This window comes from Microcaecilia unicolor, chromosome 13 (assembly GCF_901765095.1).
Source record: "Microcaecilia unicolor chromosome 13, aMicUni1.1, whole genome shotgun sequence".
Taxonomy (NCBI): Eukaryota; Metazoa; Chordata; class Amphibia; order Gymnophiona; family Siphonopidae; genus Microcaecilia; species Microcaecilia unicolor.
The window spans coordinates 8172064-8191147 of NC_044043.1; the positions used below are offsets into that span (position 1 = coordinate 8172064).

The 19084-nt window shown below is 44.3% G+C and overlaps 1 protein-coding gene across 1 annotated transcript in view; it reads left to right on the plus strand.

The window, feature by feature from the left end:
• Positions 1–458: 458 nt before the first annotated feature.
• Positions 459–19084, plus strand: part of RNF43 (ring finger protein 43) — a 162539-nt gene continuing 143913 nt past the window's right edge. Inside the window, exons 1-2 of the mRNA XM_030222590.1 lie at positions 459–582; positions 1462–2522. Coding sequence (XP_030078450.1) covers positions 2271–2522 — 252 coding nt within the window. The 5' untranslated portion in view covers positions 459–582; positions 1462–2270. The remainder of the gene's footprint in view (positions 583–1461; positions 2523–19084) is intronic.

The following is a 19084-nucleotide window of genomic DNA, read 5'->3' on the forward strand; positions in this document are numbered from 1 at the left end:
GCGGGACAGAGAGGGAAGTCTCTACTGCGCATTTGCGAGTGAGTACGGTCACTCGCCGTTTATATGTTTGATTGATGCGGGGGCGGGACAGAGAGGGAAGTCTCTACTGCGCATTTGCGAGTGAGTACGGTCACTCGCCGTTTATATGTTTGATTGTAAACCGCCTTGGTAAAAGAAATGCTCAAATAGATCATAAATAAATAAGTAATGACTGCTGAGTTGAATATATCAAACATCTCAGCAGAGAGGGTATAAGGCTGAAGGTTTGCTTTGGCCACCGGCTCTGTGCACTTCTGACCAGCACTGGCCCCGGGTCACTTGAGGTGGCGCATGTGCCTGCTGTCTGGAGGAGAGCGGCAGTGCGTAGCGACGGCCAGCAGAGGGCGCCCGGGAGCCGCGGCTGCCTCCTCTCCCTCCTCCCAGTCGGGCGGCGCTCCACCCTCGCTAGGCGGCAGCAGGTAACGAGGGCGGTCGGGACGGAGGAGCTCCCACTCCCTGCCACCAACTTCCGCACCGGGTCCATGATCCTGGCCAGAGATCGCCGCTGAGCGCCCCGAGAACCCGCGCTATCTCCCCCCCCAGGTGAGCTCTGTCTCTCCCTGTCTGCGATCCCTGGGGGGAGGTGTCTTTCTCTCCCCCCCCTCCACTTCTCATTTGCACGAACTACTGCTTTCGGATCACTTCTCGGTCTCTGCACCAGGTGGAGGCACTTTTCTCTCTCTGTCCCTGGAGGGGGGGGGGGGGTACTCTTCTCCCCCCCCCCCCCCCCTCTTTCAGACACTCTCCTGTCACAGCCCCTCTGCAGCTTCTCATCTTCCATGTCAGGAGTTGTCCTTGTTCTTTTCCTCTGGACAGTGAAACCTCTTTTCCTTACGCTTGGCTCCCGATTTGCCTGACAGGGTTGATCCAGTCCTGGCCTTATCCCAATGCGTTTCTTAGGAAATCCAGTGGGGGGAAAAATCAGAACCACAAGTCCCTGAATGCATTGGGGTAAGACCAGGACTGGATCCACCCTGTTAGTCGAATCTGGATCTAGGTTGCGACTCTTCACGCCCTCCCCGGTCAAATAGTAGCACTGGGGGCCCCCCCTTCATTTCCTTGCCTGTGCCCTCTTTGTCCCTCTTTCCTGGGAACTTTTTCTGTTGTCTGCGACTCCTGTTTTTTTTGTTGTAGAGGGTGAGGCTGGATTTTCTCAGGATTCTCCCTAGCTGGCACAGGGGCAGTGGCTGAGTGTCATATTTTTGTACAGTTGCTGGGTCTTGCTGCTTTCTTCCTCGCTTCCTGTGGTGAAGGAGTGTTTATGTAGAGGCATGCTGTGGTTTTTGGTGGACTACATCTGCTCAGTTTTTTCTTTGCAGTACTTCAGACACACTTTTCCATTCCTTCATCTGCACCATTTTTCTTAAGTGCATTTTAGGTTGCTTTATAACGTTCCTTCTCTCTCTCTCTCTCTCTCCTTAGTTTCCAACAACTTCCTCGCCTCGCGGGAGTTTTTAGCAGGTGACAACCCGTCCTAGGACTTGGATGGATTTGGGGAACTATTCATCAGAAGATTCCCGCGTTTGTGGCCTCTAAACTCCCAAACCAATGGCAATGAGAGCAAAATGTGCTTCTCTGACTCCTAGCCCTTAAATCTGCAGCATTGGAGTGAGCCCTCCTCCCTGCCACCACCCTCCCCCTCCCAGGAGGGCCCTTCAGCCTTGGATAGAAAGAATTCAGCTGTAAACAGCAGACTGCAAGCAAGTTAATCCTGCCAAGCACCTAGAGAGGGAGAGTCCTCTGAGCACAGGAGACTGTGGGCACAGGCCCTACGTCCCACACATGGAGCTTTCATAACTATGCCCTGCAGTTCTGCAAAGAGAATTCCTGTTTCTTTTGGAGAGAGGTCAATAAAATGATTTTTGGGAGAAAACTTTGGAAGTGTGGATTGTCATGGTTCCTGACGGACTGAGTCTTGTCTTGCCAACGAGAAGCACAGTGGCTGAAGTAGCTGCCACTTGATGTGGGAAAGGATGGGTGAACCTGAAGCTGGAGAAGGCTGACGGCTTGAAGTCTTTTCCGCTTGGACAGCAATGATGCAGCTTCTGCTCGGTTGAGCTGCAAAGCAACTTTAAGGTCCAAAGACGGCTGCTGCATTTTGGTGCCTGAAGCTGGGAACGGTGTGTGGTGGGGGAACCTTGGAAGGCCGGGTTCCTGGTCTGTCACTAGTAGAAAAGGAACAGATTCCTTAGCATGACGGGGTGCCAGTGCCCACTGCCGCAGCGGGCAGTATGAACCGCTCGCCGCTGCTCACTCTCTGGCCCTGGTTGCTGATGGCGACACTGCAGGCGGGATTCGGGCACACGGGCTTAGTGCTGGCAGCGGCCGTGGAGACGGAGAGAGCAGCCGCGCAGAAGGCAATCATCAGGGTCATCCCCCTGAAAATGGACCCCACAGGGAAGTCTAATCTGACTAATCTGACGCTGGAGGGGGTATTTGCCCGGGTAGCTGAGGTGATGCCTGCTGAGGGGAAACTGCTACAGGTAAGAGGAGCCGATGGCACTTAACTGGGTCTCTCCTGCACCCTCTTGACAGGCAGTCCTATAAGATGCCTACCGATAATGGAGTCTCCCACTCCCCATTTCTGGAATCCTTTTCTAAAGGCCTTCTGAGCCATAGGAGTCAGCTGTGTGGGTTCTGAGCATCCCCAAAATAAAGGTGCCCAGGGAGAGGTCATATGTATGGTGTTTGGCACCCTCCCCCCCCCCCCCCCCCCCCCAATCATTTTGAAATGTTAGCTTTCAAAGCTCAGGACATAGGTGCCATCTCTATTGCTCCAAAAGGGGTGGAGGAGTGGCCTAGTGGTTAGGGTGGTGGACTTTGGTCCTGAGGAACTGAGTTTGATTCCCACTTCAGGCACAGGCAGCTCCTTGTGACTCTGGGCAAGTCACTTAACCCTCCATTGCCCCATGTAAGCCGCATTGAGCCTGCCATGAGTGGGAAAAGCGCAGGGTACAAATGTAACCAAAAAAAAAAGCAATTACATGCTTACATTTTCATTTACCCGCCAACATTTAACTGCAGCCTCTTTTGCCGTGTCAATGGCTGCTATAAATGTCTGCGACTAAACGTCACAGTTACGTGTGTAACTGATGTGATTCTAGAAACTTAGCGTGTAAATGTGTGGCCTGCCTCTACCCGCTCGTACCCCTCCTAACTGCACCCTTCTGGCCGTTACGCACTCTAAATTTTATAGCATAGGAACTAAATGCACTCAAAGTTACTGGTCCAAAGCTCTTGTGCCGAGTTTAAGTGTAATTTGAAAACTCTATTGTTTCAGCAACCATTTGAACATTAATCTAAGGAAGGTAACCTATACAAGCATGTCTTTGAATATATTATAAGGGAGAATGTCTATGATGCTAACTGATTGGTGACTGAGCTGATCTGGTTAATTTGTTTTAAGCTTACTTTTTAGCTATTTTATGCATTTTGTAAATTTTATTTTTTTGGATTTCTATATGTTTTATTTGTACACTGCCAAGTACTATAGGATTGTGCAGTCTAGAAATATTTTAAATAAAATGAGTACTAATTAGCACCAATTAATTACAATTAGTCAGCTCCTAATTTGCCAATTAAGTTACGCACATAACTGCCAGTGTTCTACAATTTACGCATGCAAAGATTACAGAATTAGGGAGGTAGTGTTTCCTCCAGACCTTTTTGGAGAACTGTAAGTCAGGGGAGATGAGACCAGAGGGCAAGTCTTTCCAAACCTGTTGCAGGGGTCCAAGTACCAGTCAAGTTTTTGGGGTAGTCAAGACAAATATGCATTACATTTGCATATACAGCAACTCCCAGTGTATACATACAAATTGATGTCGTGCATATTCATTCTGGATGAAAAGCTTGCTTGGAAGTAGGTTCCTCAGGCGAAGTTTGGGAAGCCTTGAGGATGCCATGTGAGGAGGGGGGGTCAGCCTGTAATGCCATCCCTGTATGAGGCCTGCAGGAGGTGAAGGGGGGGGGGGTCAAGCTGTAGGTTACCCCACTGAAAGCTATTGTAAATTATTCTGGACACTGTGAGGGCCCCAAGCTTTATGAGGCTCCATGGTAATGTGGTAATTGTGTGCTTATATTTTTGGTGATTTCCCAAGAACTTTTTATACAATTTCCAAGAATATAACTAAGACGTCAAGGAGGATACAATAATATATTTCCTCATATGTTCTTATCTAATTATTATAATTTAAATAATTACAATACTTGGGATACAGACCAAGCAACAGGTCCCTAGGTAGCCTGCAGGTTTCTGAGTTTATTATATTTTTCGTCTACAACAGCTTCATTTCGATACATCAAAGATACTAGATTCCACCAAGTATGTATCTCTAAAAGCTATCCTTCCTGTTAAGGCCAAGTATGGTAAAATGTGGTATTGGTGTTTTCCAGGCAGATATTTCTTCCGTAATAACAATCAATTTCCAAATTTAAAATGAAAATTCACATTGAGTATTCAGAATGTGCGTAATTCTTTTTTCATGTCCCTGTGTCACCAAAGTAGAGTACAGGTGTAAACGGTGAGGCAGAACCAATGTTTCTTCCCAGGCAGGAAGGGCCCCACCTCCCCAGCACAATCTACTCCAGACTCCCTAATCGGTGGAAGGTGGTGAAGAACAGCACTCATATGCAGTGGCTGTCACCTTCAGTCTGACTGCCAAACCACATAAGGCCTCCTACGCTTCAGATTTCAGATCAAAGGCAGTTGCCTAGCAGAAGTGCTTCGTTCCTGCTGGCAGAAGGGGAACGAGGAAACCTTCCCCAAGCACAGAACCAGAGCTACTTCACCGCTTCAGGGGCGATGCCGTTCTCTGCATTGCATTATCTAAAGTTCTGCTGGAGTCCACAATGCTTTATGAGTAATAAAATACATCTAGTCAGCTCTGTATCTATCCTTGCACAATCATCTCCAGAAGCTACCATCGGGGTGCTTTGCCTCCCCACCTGACTTATATTTTTTCTGTTTATTCTGCATGGATAAATTTTTGTGCAAAAAGATGCAGGCTATTTGGATTTTGCTCACACCTTTTTTCAGTAGTAGCTCAAAGTGAGTTACGTTCAGGTATAATGGGTATTTCTCTGTCCCTGGAGGGCTCAGAATCTAATTTTGTACCTGAGGCAATGGAGGGTTAAGTGACTTGCCCAAGATTTATTTGTTGCGTTTGTATCCCACATTTTCCCACCTATTTGCGGGCTCAGTGTGGCTTACAATAAGACTTGAATAATAGAAATACATTTGTTACAACTAAGTTATGGATTACATTGAACAGAGTTGTGCGAGGCATTCGAATATCGTTGGTAGTATAACAATGGGACAAAACATAGAAACATTATAAAGAGACAATGGGAAAAAAGGGCATTATTAGGCGCCTAGACATATAGTGTACATAGTTCCGTGGACGAATGTATGGTTGACTGGATAAAGGAATGATGGATCAGATGTGGATGTGTATTGCATTGTGGACAGTGAGTGGTCTCTAGGATCACAAGGAGCAGCAGTGGGATTTGAACCGTGGCTACCTCTGGATGTCAAGACTGGTGCTGTAACCACTAGGTTACTCCTCCACTGTAATCTGATATGTCTACAAAACCAGGGAAACGAGAGAGAGAAAACCTGCGGCAAGTGATTCGGAGACCAGTGAGGTTATCGATTTGTGCTTTCTCAAAACTACTGTAGTGGAAACACTGGACATGAGGTTGATATTCCGATCACTGAGCGATTAACTGGGCTTGCGAAGTTGGGCTCTGATTTCAGTGGAAGAGTTGCCAAAATGGAGACTTCAAGTCAGCAGAACAGAAGATGCAGTAAATGTGGGAAAAGGAGACCTGGAGCGTTTACAAAAACTGGTCCCAAGTTATGAATCAAAACTTGGATGATCTTGAAAATAGATCCTGAAAGAAGAATCTTCGGTTTGTGGGTCTACATGAAATGATGGAGGAGGAAGGATTCATTGGGTTTTCTTGAAAAATGGCTCACTACACAGTTGTTCCAGGACACCCATCTAGGCCCCATGAGAGTTGAATGTGCGCATAGGCTCAGGCGGTTGTGATTGCACGGATTTTGAACTTGGCGCATAAAGACTGCATTCTTCCGAGATATAGACAAAAGAATGATCTTAAGTATGAGACTCATTGCATTGTAATATTTCAAGATCATTCTGTGCCCGTCGTGGGGAAAAGAAGAACTTTCAACTCTGTTTATAAACTTTTGGTGGAGAAGCAACTTGGTTTCACTTTACAGTACCCTGTGCAATTAAGAGTGGTTCGCGAAGGGCAAGTGAATGTGTTTGATTCCCAGGATTTTGTGAAAACTGCAGTAGAATACATCTAGGATGGTATTTCCCAACCAAATCCTGTAGATGCACCTATCAAGCCAGGCTTCAGAAGGGCCAACATGAATATGCATGAGAGAGATTTGCATACATTGGGTCTGGAAATGCGTTTCGTGGCATATATTGTGAAAACCAGACTGGTTAGGACAACCTCCAGGAAATGGTTGGGATATCCTGTCCTATGTAAAGGGGGAGAAGTGAGGATATAGGACAGGTCTGAAAAGCAGGTTGAAATACCTTCCCTAGCTCCTGAAGCTTCTGTGCCCTCCAGAGCTCAGGCACAATAACAATTCTGAGTTCTTTTAATTTAATTAAATTTGAAGCCCACATCATCTACAATTCTGAGCAGAGGACAATATACAATCACAGTAACTACTGTAGCATGCAAAAATCCGCTTCGCTAAGTTCTTTCACATACCTCCTCTGATGTTTTTTTTTTCGTTAAAAACTTTTTAGTGCATTTTTTCCTGATTTAATCTAATGTTGATCTGTGTAGTTGTACTTTGTCCTTTGGTATTGGCCAGAACATGTACAAGGTGCCTGGCGCTCTCGCCTCATGCTTGTTGCTTGTGATTCAACCTCAAAATGCAGGCAAAGAAGTGCGATTACAAATTAGGAAAATGGAGGCGAGCCAACAGGAACAATAAAATACATCTCTGAGTGTTTCCCCAACCACCTCCTAGAGGGACACCTTTCAAATAGAGTTTTCAATATGGCCACAATGAATATGCATGAGAGATTTGCACTGTCTGTTTCCAACTCTGGTTAGGAATTCCACAGAGACAATTCTCACAGTCTGTGGAGGGAGGGAGTCCATTGAACAATGGCGACACCTAGTGGCTGGATTTAAGACCTACGATTGTAATCTTTCAGAAGGAGTCCTTGTGCTTGGTCTAGGACTGTCGCTAGAATGATTTGGACTAAATTTGGGAAAAGCTGTGATTGAGTTAAAGCCCATGCTGTAGAATCCTAGCCCTGGGTCAACTAAGCTGAAAAATCAGGAGTAGCAAGAACTGCTGGGCCGGTACTCCCCCCCCCCCCCCCCCCCCAAAAAAAAAACAACAACAAAACAACCCCCCCCCCCCCCCCAGAAACAAACTGTACACATTCACTGGTGGCTATTTTAAACTAGAGCCTTGCACATACTTTTATAATCCTGGGATCAAAAGAACTGTGTACGTTTAGAAGAGCTGCTTCTAGAGTACCCTCAACTGTCTGGTATTCAGGAAACCTGCAGTTGAATATGTATGAGAAAATATGCATGCTTGCATCTGTTGTATGCAAATCTGTCTAATGAATGTTACATAAGAATAACCATACTGGGTCAGACCAATGGTCCATGTAGCCCAGTATCCTGTTTCTAACAGTGGCCAACCTGGCAGAAACCTAAATAGTAGCAACATTCCATATAGAATCTCAAAGAGTAGCAACATTCCATGTTGAACCCCAAAGAATAGCTAGATTCTGGAATCCTAAAGCGTAACAAGATTCCATTCAGAATCTCAGAGTAGCAAGATTCCATGCTACCAACTCTAGGGCGCTAGCAGTGGCTTCCCCCTGTCTGTCTCAATAGCAGACTATGGACTTTTCCTCCAGGAACGATACTATGGACTTTTCCTCCAGGAACGTGTCCAAACCTTTTTAAAACCCAGATAAGCTAATCGCTGTTACTACATGCTCTGGCAAAGAGTTCCAGAGCTTAACTATTCGTTGAATGAAAAAATATTTCCTTCTATTTGTTTTAAAAATGTTTCCATGTAACTTCATTGAGTGTCTCCTAGTCTTTGTACTTTTGGAACAAGTAAAAAATCGATTTACTTCTACTCGTCCTACACCACTCAGGACTTTGTAGACCTCAATCACATCTCCCCTCATCCGTCTAATTTCCAAGCTGAAGAGCTCTAACCTCTTTAGCCTTTCCTGTTATGAGAGGAGTTTCATCCCCTTTATCATTTTAGTCGCTCGTTTTTGAACCTTTCCTAATTCCGCTATATCTTTTTTGAGATACGGTGACCAGAACTGAACGCAATACTCAAGGTAAGGTCGCACCATGGAGCGATACAAAGGTTATCCTGAAAACCAGACTGGCTAGGAGGTACACCATGATCGGCTTAAATACTTGTTTAGGCTGATAAGTGGGTGGGGTGTTTCTTACCTAATAAATGACCTCTTTTATCAAGCCGTGCGACAATTTTGACGGAGCCCATTCAGAGTGAATGGAATTTGTTGCCATTGCCATACCAGGAATCACTAGTGCGGCTTGATAAGAGGCCCAAAAGTTTTTTTTAAAAAGCTCCATTATACAGTTTCACAGAGGGACATGTTGACTCTTCAGGATTTCTCCAGATTCAATGTAACGATGTTGAAAACGTGACACAACACAAGACAAAATGCTGTTCTTTGCAGATGGCATCCTTTGTGCACTTACCAAACCTCATTCCTCCCTGTTAAATGTAGTTGGTCTTCTGGAGCAGTATGGGACAGTCTCTGGTTTTAAAGTTAAGTGTTAAGTAGAGGAGTGTGGTAGCCGTGTTAGTCCACTCTTAAGGTTATCAATAGAAATCAAACAAAATAAAACATGGAAAAGAAAATAAGATGATACCTTTTTTATTGGACATAACTTAATACATTTCTTGATTAGCTTTCGAAGGTCGCCCTTCTTCCTCAGATCGGAAATAAGCAAATGTGGTAGTTGATAGTGTATATAAGTGAAAACATTCAAGCATTACTATGACAGTAAAATAGATACCATTGGAGATTCTACATGGAATGTTGCTACTATTGGAGATTCTACATGGAATGTTGCTATTCCACTAGCAACATTCCATGTAGAAGGCTGCGCAGGCTTCTGTTTCTGTGAGTCTGACGTCCTGCACGTACGTGCAGGACGTCAGACTCACAGAAGCAGAAGCCTGCGCGGCCACGTTGGTGATCTACAAGGGCCGACTTCTACATGGAATGTTACTAGTGGAATAGCAACATTCCATGTAGAATCTATAGAAATCAAACAAAATAAAACATGGAAAAGAAAATAAGATGATACCTTTTTTATTGGACATAACTTAATACATTTCTTGATTAGCTTTCGAAGGTCGCCCTTCTTCCTCAGATCGGAAATAAGCAAATGTGGTAGTTGATAGTGTATATAAGTGAAAACATTCAAGCATTACTATGACAGTAAAATAGATACCATTGGAGATTCTACATGGAATGTTGCTACTATTGGAGATTCCACATGGAATGTTGCTATTCCACTAGCAACATTCCATGTAGAAGGCTGCGCAGGCTTCTGTTTCTGAGTCTGACGTCCTGCACATACGTGCAGGACGTCAGACTCACAGAAGCAGAAGCCTGCGCAGCCACATTGGTGATCTACAAGGGCAGACTTCTACATGGAATGTTGCTAGTGGAATAGCAACATTCCATGTAGAATCAATAGAAATCAAACAAAATAAAACATGGAAAAGAAAATAAGATGATACCTTTTTTATTGGACATAACTTAATACATTTCTTGATTAGCTTTCGAAGGTTGCCCTTCTTCCTCAGATCGGAAATAAGCAAATGTGGTAGTTGATAGTGTATATAAGTGAAAACATTCAAGCATTACTATGACAGTAAAATAGATACCATTGGAGATTCTACATGGAATGTTGCTACTATTGGAGATTCTACATGGAATGCTGCTACTATTGGAGATTCCACATGGAATGTTGCTATTCCACTAGCAACATTCCATGTAGAAGGCTGCGCAGGCTTCTGTTTCTGAGTCTGACGTCCTGCACATACGTGCAGGACGTCAGACTCACAGAAGCAGAAGCCTGCGCAGCCACATTGGTGATCTACAAGGGCAGACTTCTACATGGAATGTTGCTAGTGGAATAGCAACATTCCATGTAGAATCAATAGAAATCAAACAAAATAAAACATGGAAAAGAAAATAAGATGATACCTTTTTTATTGGACATAACTTAATACATTTCTTGATTAGCTTTCGAAGGTTGCCCTTCTTCCTCAGATCGGAAATAAGCAAATGTGCTAGCTGACAGTGTATATAAGTGAAAACATTCAAGCATTACTATGACAGTCTGACAGGGTGGGAGGAGGGGGTTGGGTAGGAAGTATGCATGGGGACATCAAAGCATATCATTGATATTCTAACAGGATGGGTGTGGATAGGTGAGGGGAGGGGTGATCAACAGAGACTTACAGCTTTATGGTTTATAATGGGCTAGGAAACCCAGATCCTTGTTAAGTCCTTTCTGTTGGGTATTAAATATTCAATCATTCTGACTTCAAAGGTCTTACGTTCTTGTATGGTTTTAAAGTTACTGACCCACCCCCATCCTCTCACCCTGTCAGACTGTCATAGTAATGCTTGAATGTTTTCACTTATATACAATGTCAGCTAGCACTTTTGCTTAGTTCCGATCTGACGAAGAAGGGCAACCTTCGAAAGCTAATCAAGAAATGTATTAAGTTATGTCCAATAAAAAAGGTATCATCTTATTTTCTTTTCCATGTTTTATTTTGTTTGATTTCTATTGATAACCTTTAAGAGTGGACTAACACGGCTACCACACCTCTCTACATGTAGAACCCCAAAGAATAGCAAGATTCCGGAATGCTAAAGAGTGACAAGATTCCACAGCAGAATCTCAAAGAGTAGCAACGTTCCATGTAGAACCCGATCTGACGAAGAAGGGCAACCTTTGAAAGCTAATCAAGAAATGTATTAAGTTATGTCCAATAAAAAAGGTATCATCTTATTTTCTTTTCCATGTTTTATTTTGTTTGATTTCTATTGATAAAGTTAACAGTGTGAAATCAGAAGTCTTGACTATAAATCTTCCTCAACAGCAAGTACTGGAGCTACAGGGGACATATCAATTTAAATGGGCAAAAATGTGTATTTGATATCTAGTGGTTAATTTAATAGCATGGCTGGACAAATTATATGCGATGAAATACCCCAAATTAATTAAGCAAGCTTTCAAGGTGTTGCAGAAGTGGGAAGGCCTAGAAATTTCATGGTTAGGCAGACTACTTGCAGTAAAAATGATAATATTGTCATGGTTCTTGTATCTCTTCGCCTCCTTCCCAATTGAGATACCCTTCATTTGGAAGCGTAGACTGCCATGGGTGAGTAAAGAGAGGACGTATCAGCCTTAAGAAAAGGGAAGAAAGGAGGTGCCTAATCTTTATCTGTATTATCAGGCAGAGGGCCAGGAAACCATGGATCAAGGCTTTATTGGGGCAATATCATGGCTGCCTCTAAAAGATATACAAGGTATTCAACTCAAGTTTCACCAGAATGTATCTGCATTCTTTATCTTTTATGATTTATTTCAAGGAGCATACCAGGTCCTGTTCATTAATGATACTCACCTCATTTATTTTCCTATCCACTCAGGTCTAAATAAATATGTGGGTGATGCTTATGTTGACATTTTCAGCCAGATGGGAAGAATGTAAATCTTTGTTGGGCACCACTCATACATAAGACTTGACATGGCTCTGCCTCAGGGATTGCTCACTCTCATCCACTCTCTCATTACCTCTCGCCTTGACTACTGCAACCTACTCCTGACCGGCCTCCCACGTGGCCATCTATCCCTCCTTCAGTCCACCCAGAACTCTGCCGCACGTCTTATCTTCCGCCTTAACCGATATACTCATATTACCCCTCTCCTCAAGTCACTCCACTGGCTCCCAATCAGATACCGCATACAGTTCAAGCTTCTCTTACTCACCTACAAATGCACTCGATCTGCAGCCCCTCCTTACCTCTCTACCCTCATCTCCCCTTACGTCCCTACCCGTAACCTCCGCTCTCAAGACAAATCTCTCCTTTCAGTACCCTTCTCCACCACCTCCAACTCCAGGCTCCGCCCCTTCTGTCTCGCCTCACCCCATGCCTGGAACAAACTCCCTGAGCCCATACGCCGTGCCCCCTCCCTACCCATCTTCAAATCAATGCTCAAAGCCCACCTCTTCAATGTCGCCTTCGGTACCTAATCACTACACCTCTTCTCAGGAAATCTTAACTACCCCAACTTGACATTTCGTCCTTTAGATTGTAAGCTCTTCCGAGCAGGGACCGTCCTTAAAATTTGTACAGTGCTGCGTAACCCTAGTAGCGCTCTAGAAATGTTAAGTAGTAGTAGTAGTAGTAGTACTCAAAAGATGGTGTCTTGTATACCAAGGAGTACATCAGTTTCAGTATTCTACAGAGTTGGTTTTGCTCTGACTTGTATTAAGATATCCTCTTTTGAGTAAGCGACCCCTGAGGCAGATGTTAGTTTTACATTCTACCCATCTGGCTGAAAGTGTCTACTTGGTTCATCCCTACTCCAAGGCTTGACTGTTTTATATGTAGCGGTTCCTTATCCTTCTTTTGGTGTGCTGTGACTGATGCTTATGTTCCAGAGGTTTCTCATGTGATAAGAACCTACTCCTGTTCCCAATCTAATAACATTTTTGAGAAATAATTGGTGCTTCTGGGGGGAGTTAAGACCTTTCACATTTGAGGTGACAAATTTAATGTTAGACCCCCTCCCCCCGCCTTTATCAGTGGTATTGGGAGCTATAATTTCAGTACTTCTAAATTACATGATACTCAGCTCCACAAACGCCATACACCTCACATTGTTAACATCCAGGCCCAATTTATGCCCAAGCACTCCAACCTGAACACTCATTACAATGACCCTCCCCCTCATTATATTGTACAACATCCCTCCCTCTATCCCACCTCTTCCCCCACCCTGCCCATCCCGTTCACTAGTATACCCCCCTCCCTTATCCATATAATTGGTCCATGCACCCATCTCCCTCCCTGAGGCCAAGAAGAAGTGAACATCATCTGCCTACCTCCCTACTATCCCCAAATCCCATTCCCTTATTGATAAGTTGTCATTATCATCTTCATCGTCATTATTATCATTATTCCTGCCCCCAAAATTGCATCTTTACACACCTTAGAGGCTTAAGGACAAATTTCCTCATCTACTGCAGCAGGATTAATTGAGGTATCCTTCCTCTGGTTGGAGTTTCTGTAGTCATTTTCTCTATGCTCCACTCTGCCATCACATTCTTCCACTGCGCTCTTTGGAGTTCACGTATTCATCCAGTGACTGACCTTCAGAATCCTGAAGAAGGCTGGTATCAACTAGTAATTGGTGTGCCTGTCATGCACTGTGGTCATTTTTTCTCTCCTCTTCAGCATGAAGGAAAAGCCCATAGAAAACATCCATTTGCATCTAACATTATTCTCGGTCAGGCATTTTGTTATTGGCTTAAATTCTTTCCTTCTATGGAGTGTCCCCGCCGAGACATCCACTATAATTTCAACTTGGACCCGTTCCTAATCCAGTATCCCTACTTGCCTCGCAGCCCTGAGGATCTGCTCCTTTATTGTAAAGCTTATAAAGAATGCCAAAAGGTTTCATGTTCATTCCGCCAAGTTTGTGATGTGCTCTTTCAGTGACCAAGTGCGGGAGCTGTCCTGCTAGGCCTACCTGCAGCATAAAACACTGGCATATATTTTTGCACCGGTTCCACCATGCTGTTCTCTGCCACAGCTTCTGGCAAACCCCCGATCCGTTGTTTGTTCGGGACCGGTTCTCAAAAATACCCTAATTTAGTGAGAATTTCTTTAGCTTTCAGTCTAAATCAACACTGCCACTGGATCACTTTGACATCCTCATCATGTTTGATTACCTATGCTTGAAACTCCTGCAGCTTCTAGCCCGTGTAGCCAGCAGCCCCTTTTGTATCTGTGTTTTACTTGTGATGATCGCTGTCTTGATCTTGTCCATCGACACGTGCAGCTCCTTCTTTGTGACTGCTTTTCGCCTCTGTTGTTTTATCAGGCGCTTCGTCCAGTGCTTCTCACCCATGATGCCCTTCTGTATTGTTCTGAGGGAGGGGTCACCATCTTGCCATCCTTCCGCTCCACGTTTTTAATGTATGCGTATGATATCCATTGCCTTTCTTTTTCCTGCCGTTGCCGCACCATCAGTTATGGAGGACTGCTGCACACCGGCGGAGGAAATGCGCAGTCAGGATCACTGGAAAAACTACGATTACATGAGGGTGACAGAGAGCAACTTGCTGAAGCAGCCATCTGCTGATGTGGTGTCGCTTCCTCTGGCGGGGTAGGCATGTTTTCCTTCGCGTCAGTTTTGACCATAAGGGGACAGCATATCTGAATTTATAAATCTAAAATCGGTGAAATAACTTACGCTACCAGCTCAGTTAAAAATCAGAAGCAGACATCCTTTAGTTCCTGCACATAGTCTGTAATTGGCTTCTCATCCCTTATACTGGCGGGACTGGAAAGGCTTTTGAGGAAGCTCCTTTCACATTATACCCTGTTTCCCCGAAAGTAAGACATCCCCTGAAAATAAGACCTAGTAGAGGTTTTCCTGAATTGGTAGATATAAGGCCTCCCCCGAAAGTAAGACCTAGCAAATTTTTGTTTGAAAGCAGGGCCGCCGAGAGCCGGACAAGGCCGCCCCCGGGCCGCCCCCCCCCCACCCGAGGTCGCCGCCCCCCCCCCCCCCCACCCACCCTCCGTCACTCCCGGAACTAACCTTAAACACCTCCTTTCACCTTCGCAGCAAGCAGCAGCAGGGCAGACCTCTACTTCCTTCCGTGCCCTGCCCTCGCAGACGTTACGTCAGGCGAGGGCGGGACACGGAAGGAAGGAGTGGCCTGCCCTGCTGCTGCTTGCTGCGAAGGTGAAAGGAGGTGTTTAAGGTTAGTTCCGGGAGGGCGGGTGGGCCAACCCCGATGTTTCCCCGAAAAATAAGACAGCCCCTGAAAATAAGACCTAGCGCATTTTTGGGGGCAAAAATTAATATAAGACAGTGTCTTATTTTTGGGGAAACACGGTAGCTGGTGTCCAGAGGCAGCTACTAGCTTGAGGTTTACTGTCACTCATAGGGTTCAAGTTTCTTTCCTTCAAAGGCAGACAGGCCAACTGTGTTGAAATGTAGAATTGTAAAGTAAAAAAAAAATAAAAATAAAATTAACTTTTAAAATTGTTTCTCTTTTCTGTCCTGCTGCTCTGCTTTTCCTTTTGTGTCTTCTCCCTGATTCCTTCTCAAATGTCTCTCTTCACTTCATTTTTATTTCATTCCTGAAGATGTGACCTTACTCATCCTCCTAAAACTTAGTCTTATAAATTCACCAGCTCAACACAAGTACTTTGCTGGTTTTCTGGAAAGAAGCTCTGCTTTTGGCAGGCTGATATTTTTTCTGTTCTCATGCTCCTCTGACTCACCTTCACACTGTAACACTTAACATGAACATGCACTCACATGCCAGCTAAGGCTATCATTAAACACAACCAGTCTCTCCTGCACTCAGAACTGTATTCTCTCTGATAGACCCCCCACCGTCACGCAGCCTCCTGTCATCAGCTGGTGTCAAGTACCTCTTGTGTGTCCTCTGATGACAGGCCAGCCTCTGTCCTTTATCCTCTTACACCAGGGGTGGGCAATCACAGTCCTCGAAAGCCCCAACCCAGTCGGGTTTTCCAGTTTTCCACACTGAATATGTATGAGATTGATTTGCCTGTACTGCTTTCATGGTATGCGAGTACACATCATTCATATTCAGTGTGGAAATCTGGAAAACCTGACTGGGTTGCGGCTTTTGAGGACCGTGGTTGCCCACCCCTGCCCTACACTGTCTGTAACATTTGGGCCTCCACCCTCTTGCAGTCTTTGGAGATTTGAAGTGTGCTTTGTGCTATTTTTTTTTATGTTGTCAAGACACACTTTCATGGCATGAACGCTGCATGTTGGGGAAACGGTGACCTGTGTAAGCAATTCGGTGTGGTACGATGAGCAGCTTGTTAGTGTCAGTATACAATAAAACTTTAACATTTGTAGTTACTTAAACTGAAAGGCTACCAGACGTTCATGAAGCCCGCTCTCCCCCTAATTTCCCAGCTGTTTTCCCTAGGGTAATCCAGGGGAAAGCACAGAAATGCTACACACGTGGCCAGTTCTGCAGCATTGAAACAAGTGAGGAAGCTGTGGAAATAGGTTTTGGTTCCTGGATTAGCGTATGATCCGTCATCAGACCTAAGGATAATCTGTCTTCCTACATTTCTTTTGAACCCTGTTCAGCTGTCGTAGTTTTCATTGGCAATGAGTTCCCGAACGTCGCTGCTCTGGTTAATCTGCGCAGAATGTTCAGAGGGCTTTAGCACATAAAACAACATACACATCAAAGATTAGCGCAAATAATATTTAAATGTAGTCAAACGGATGTTAATGAGGTTATTTTCTATTCCCCCCCTCAGTGCGCAGAGAACAGCACACAAAACAAAGCCACCATTAACTGCTAGAAACTTAATGCCAGCTCTGAGCTGGCGTTAGGGTGTTTGAAGAGAGGATTTTCCCATGCTTTTCTCCTTAAAATCTGCCGGTTTTGATTGAATTTGGAAGCGGAAGGAAGCCCCTGGAAGTCTCTAAGTGCTGGGCGAGAGAAACACATGTTTGAGTCTGAGCAAAGCCAAAAATGAAAGCATATTCTGGCACCTGTTTTCTGTGCTTAAATATAAGCCTTCAGTGAAAATTTTTTTTTTTTGAAAGGCTTATATTTAAATTTGTTTATTGAAATTTCAATGATAACTAAAACTTCCAACAGAACAAGCAAGACAACACAAAGTGAGGCATAATATATCCCAACAAGACAAAGATTACAGAAGGGTCTTGGTTCTTATAGCCCCTCTCCAAAACAGTGGCCCATCTCAACATACGCAACCACCCTATACCACCCCTTCCTCCATAAAATAAAAGGGGGATGCACTCATAACAAAGGGGTGCAGATGCCCAAACCCCACCCGAGTTACAGTGTGTTTAAAATTAGACTCCGGGCTTTAGGTGAAAGGGAATAATATAAGGGTCCCAGATTGACAAGAACTGTTGCTTTCCCTTAAAATATCAATCTTGTGCCTTTCCATCAACATAGTATGATGTCACATACTCCTCCAACCCCAGAAAAAAGGGGAATTGGGGAAAGTGCTGTCTTGAGGATAAGCGTACATCCACCCCTGCTCTGCAATATAAGCAATTCATATTTGTCTAACAGAAAACCGGCGGCTGAGAGTGGTATAGTCAACACCAGAAGATGTTCTAAATAACGAACAATTTGAGTAAAAAATTGACAAACCCTTGAACATTCTCAAAAAGCGTGGAAAAATGAATTAGGTTGTTGAGTGCATAAAGGGGAGTCAATTCCTCCCATATTATATAACTGAGTTTGTGATATATGCGTGATGCAGCACCCTGAATTGACATTCCCTTAGATCTGTCGTTATTGTCAAGTTTGGAATCAAAGCAATCAGTCTACCAAGATCTAGGGAAGCAGTGGACCTATTCAAATCCATCCCCCCCCTCCAATTTGTCTGACATGTGTGATGTGGTTTTCAATGGGGAGAAAGTGGCTGTGAAAATAAAGGCTAAAGAGTTGGCGTTCATGAAATACAGAAAAACTCAAGAAGAGGAACACGGAGAGGAATGCCAGACGAAACTGAAAGGAGCCAAGAGAGAGATACGTCTGGCGAAAGTGGAAGAACAAATGGCTAGAAATGTAAGGAGGGGGCGACAAAACTTCCTTCAGGTATATTAGTGAAAGGAGGAAGACTAAAAAGGGAATTGTGAGACTGAAAGATGCTGTGAACCGCTATGTGGATAATGATGAAGAAAAAGCAAATTTGCTAAACAAATACTTTTGTTCTGTTTTCACTGAAGAAAATCCTGGAGACGGACCACGATTAACTGGCAAAAGTACATATGAGAATGGAGCGAATATAACACCATTCACAGAAGAGAGTGTGTATGAACAACTTGAAAATCTAAAGGTGGACAAAGCCATGGGACCGGATGGGATCCACCCCAGGACATTGAGGGAGCTCAGAGAGGTTCTGGCGGGTCCTCTTAAAGATTTGTTTACTAAATCCTTGGAGACAAGAGAGGTTCCATGGGATTGGAGAAGAGCAGATGTGGTCCCTCTTCACAAAAATGGTGATAGGGAAGAAGCTGGAAACTACAGGCCAGTAAGCCTCACTTCGGTTATTGGAAAAGTAATGGAAGCGATGCTGAAGGAAAGGATAGTGAATTTCCTGGAAGCCAATAATTTGCAAGATCTGAGACAACATGGTTTTATCAAAGGTAAATTGTGCCAAATGAATCTCATTGAATTCTTTGACTGGTTGACCAGAGAATTGAATCAAGGATGTGCTATAGATGTAATCTACTTAGATTTCAGCAGAGCTTTTGACATGGTTCCCCACAGGAGGCTGTTGAATAAATTTGACAGGCTGAATATAGGACCCAGCGTGGTGTACTGGATTAGGAACTGGTTGACGGACAGATGCCAGAGGGTGGTGGTTAATGGATTTCACTCGGATGAGGGAAAGGTGAGTAGTGGAGTGCCTCAAGGATCGGTGCTGGGGCCGATTCTGTTCAATATATTTGTGAGCGACATTGCTGAAGGGTTAGAAGGTAAAGTTTGCCTTTTTGTGGATGATACCAAGATTTGTAACAGAGTGGACACCCGGGAGGGAGTGGAAAACATGAAAAAGGATCTGCAGAAACTAGAAGAATGGCCTTATGTTTGGCAATTGAAATTCAATGTAAAGAAATGCAAAGTGATGCTCGTAGGGAGTAGAAATCCACGAGAGACGTATGT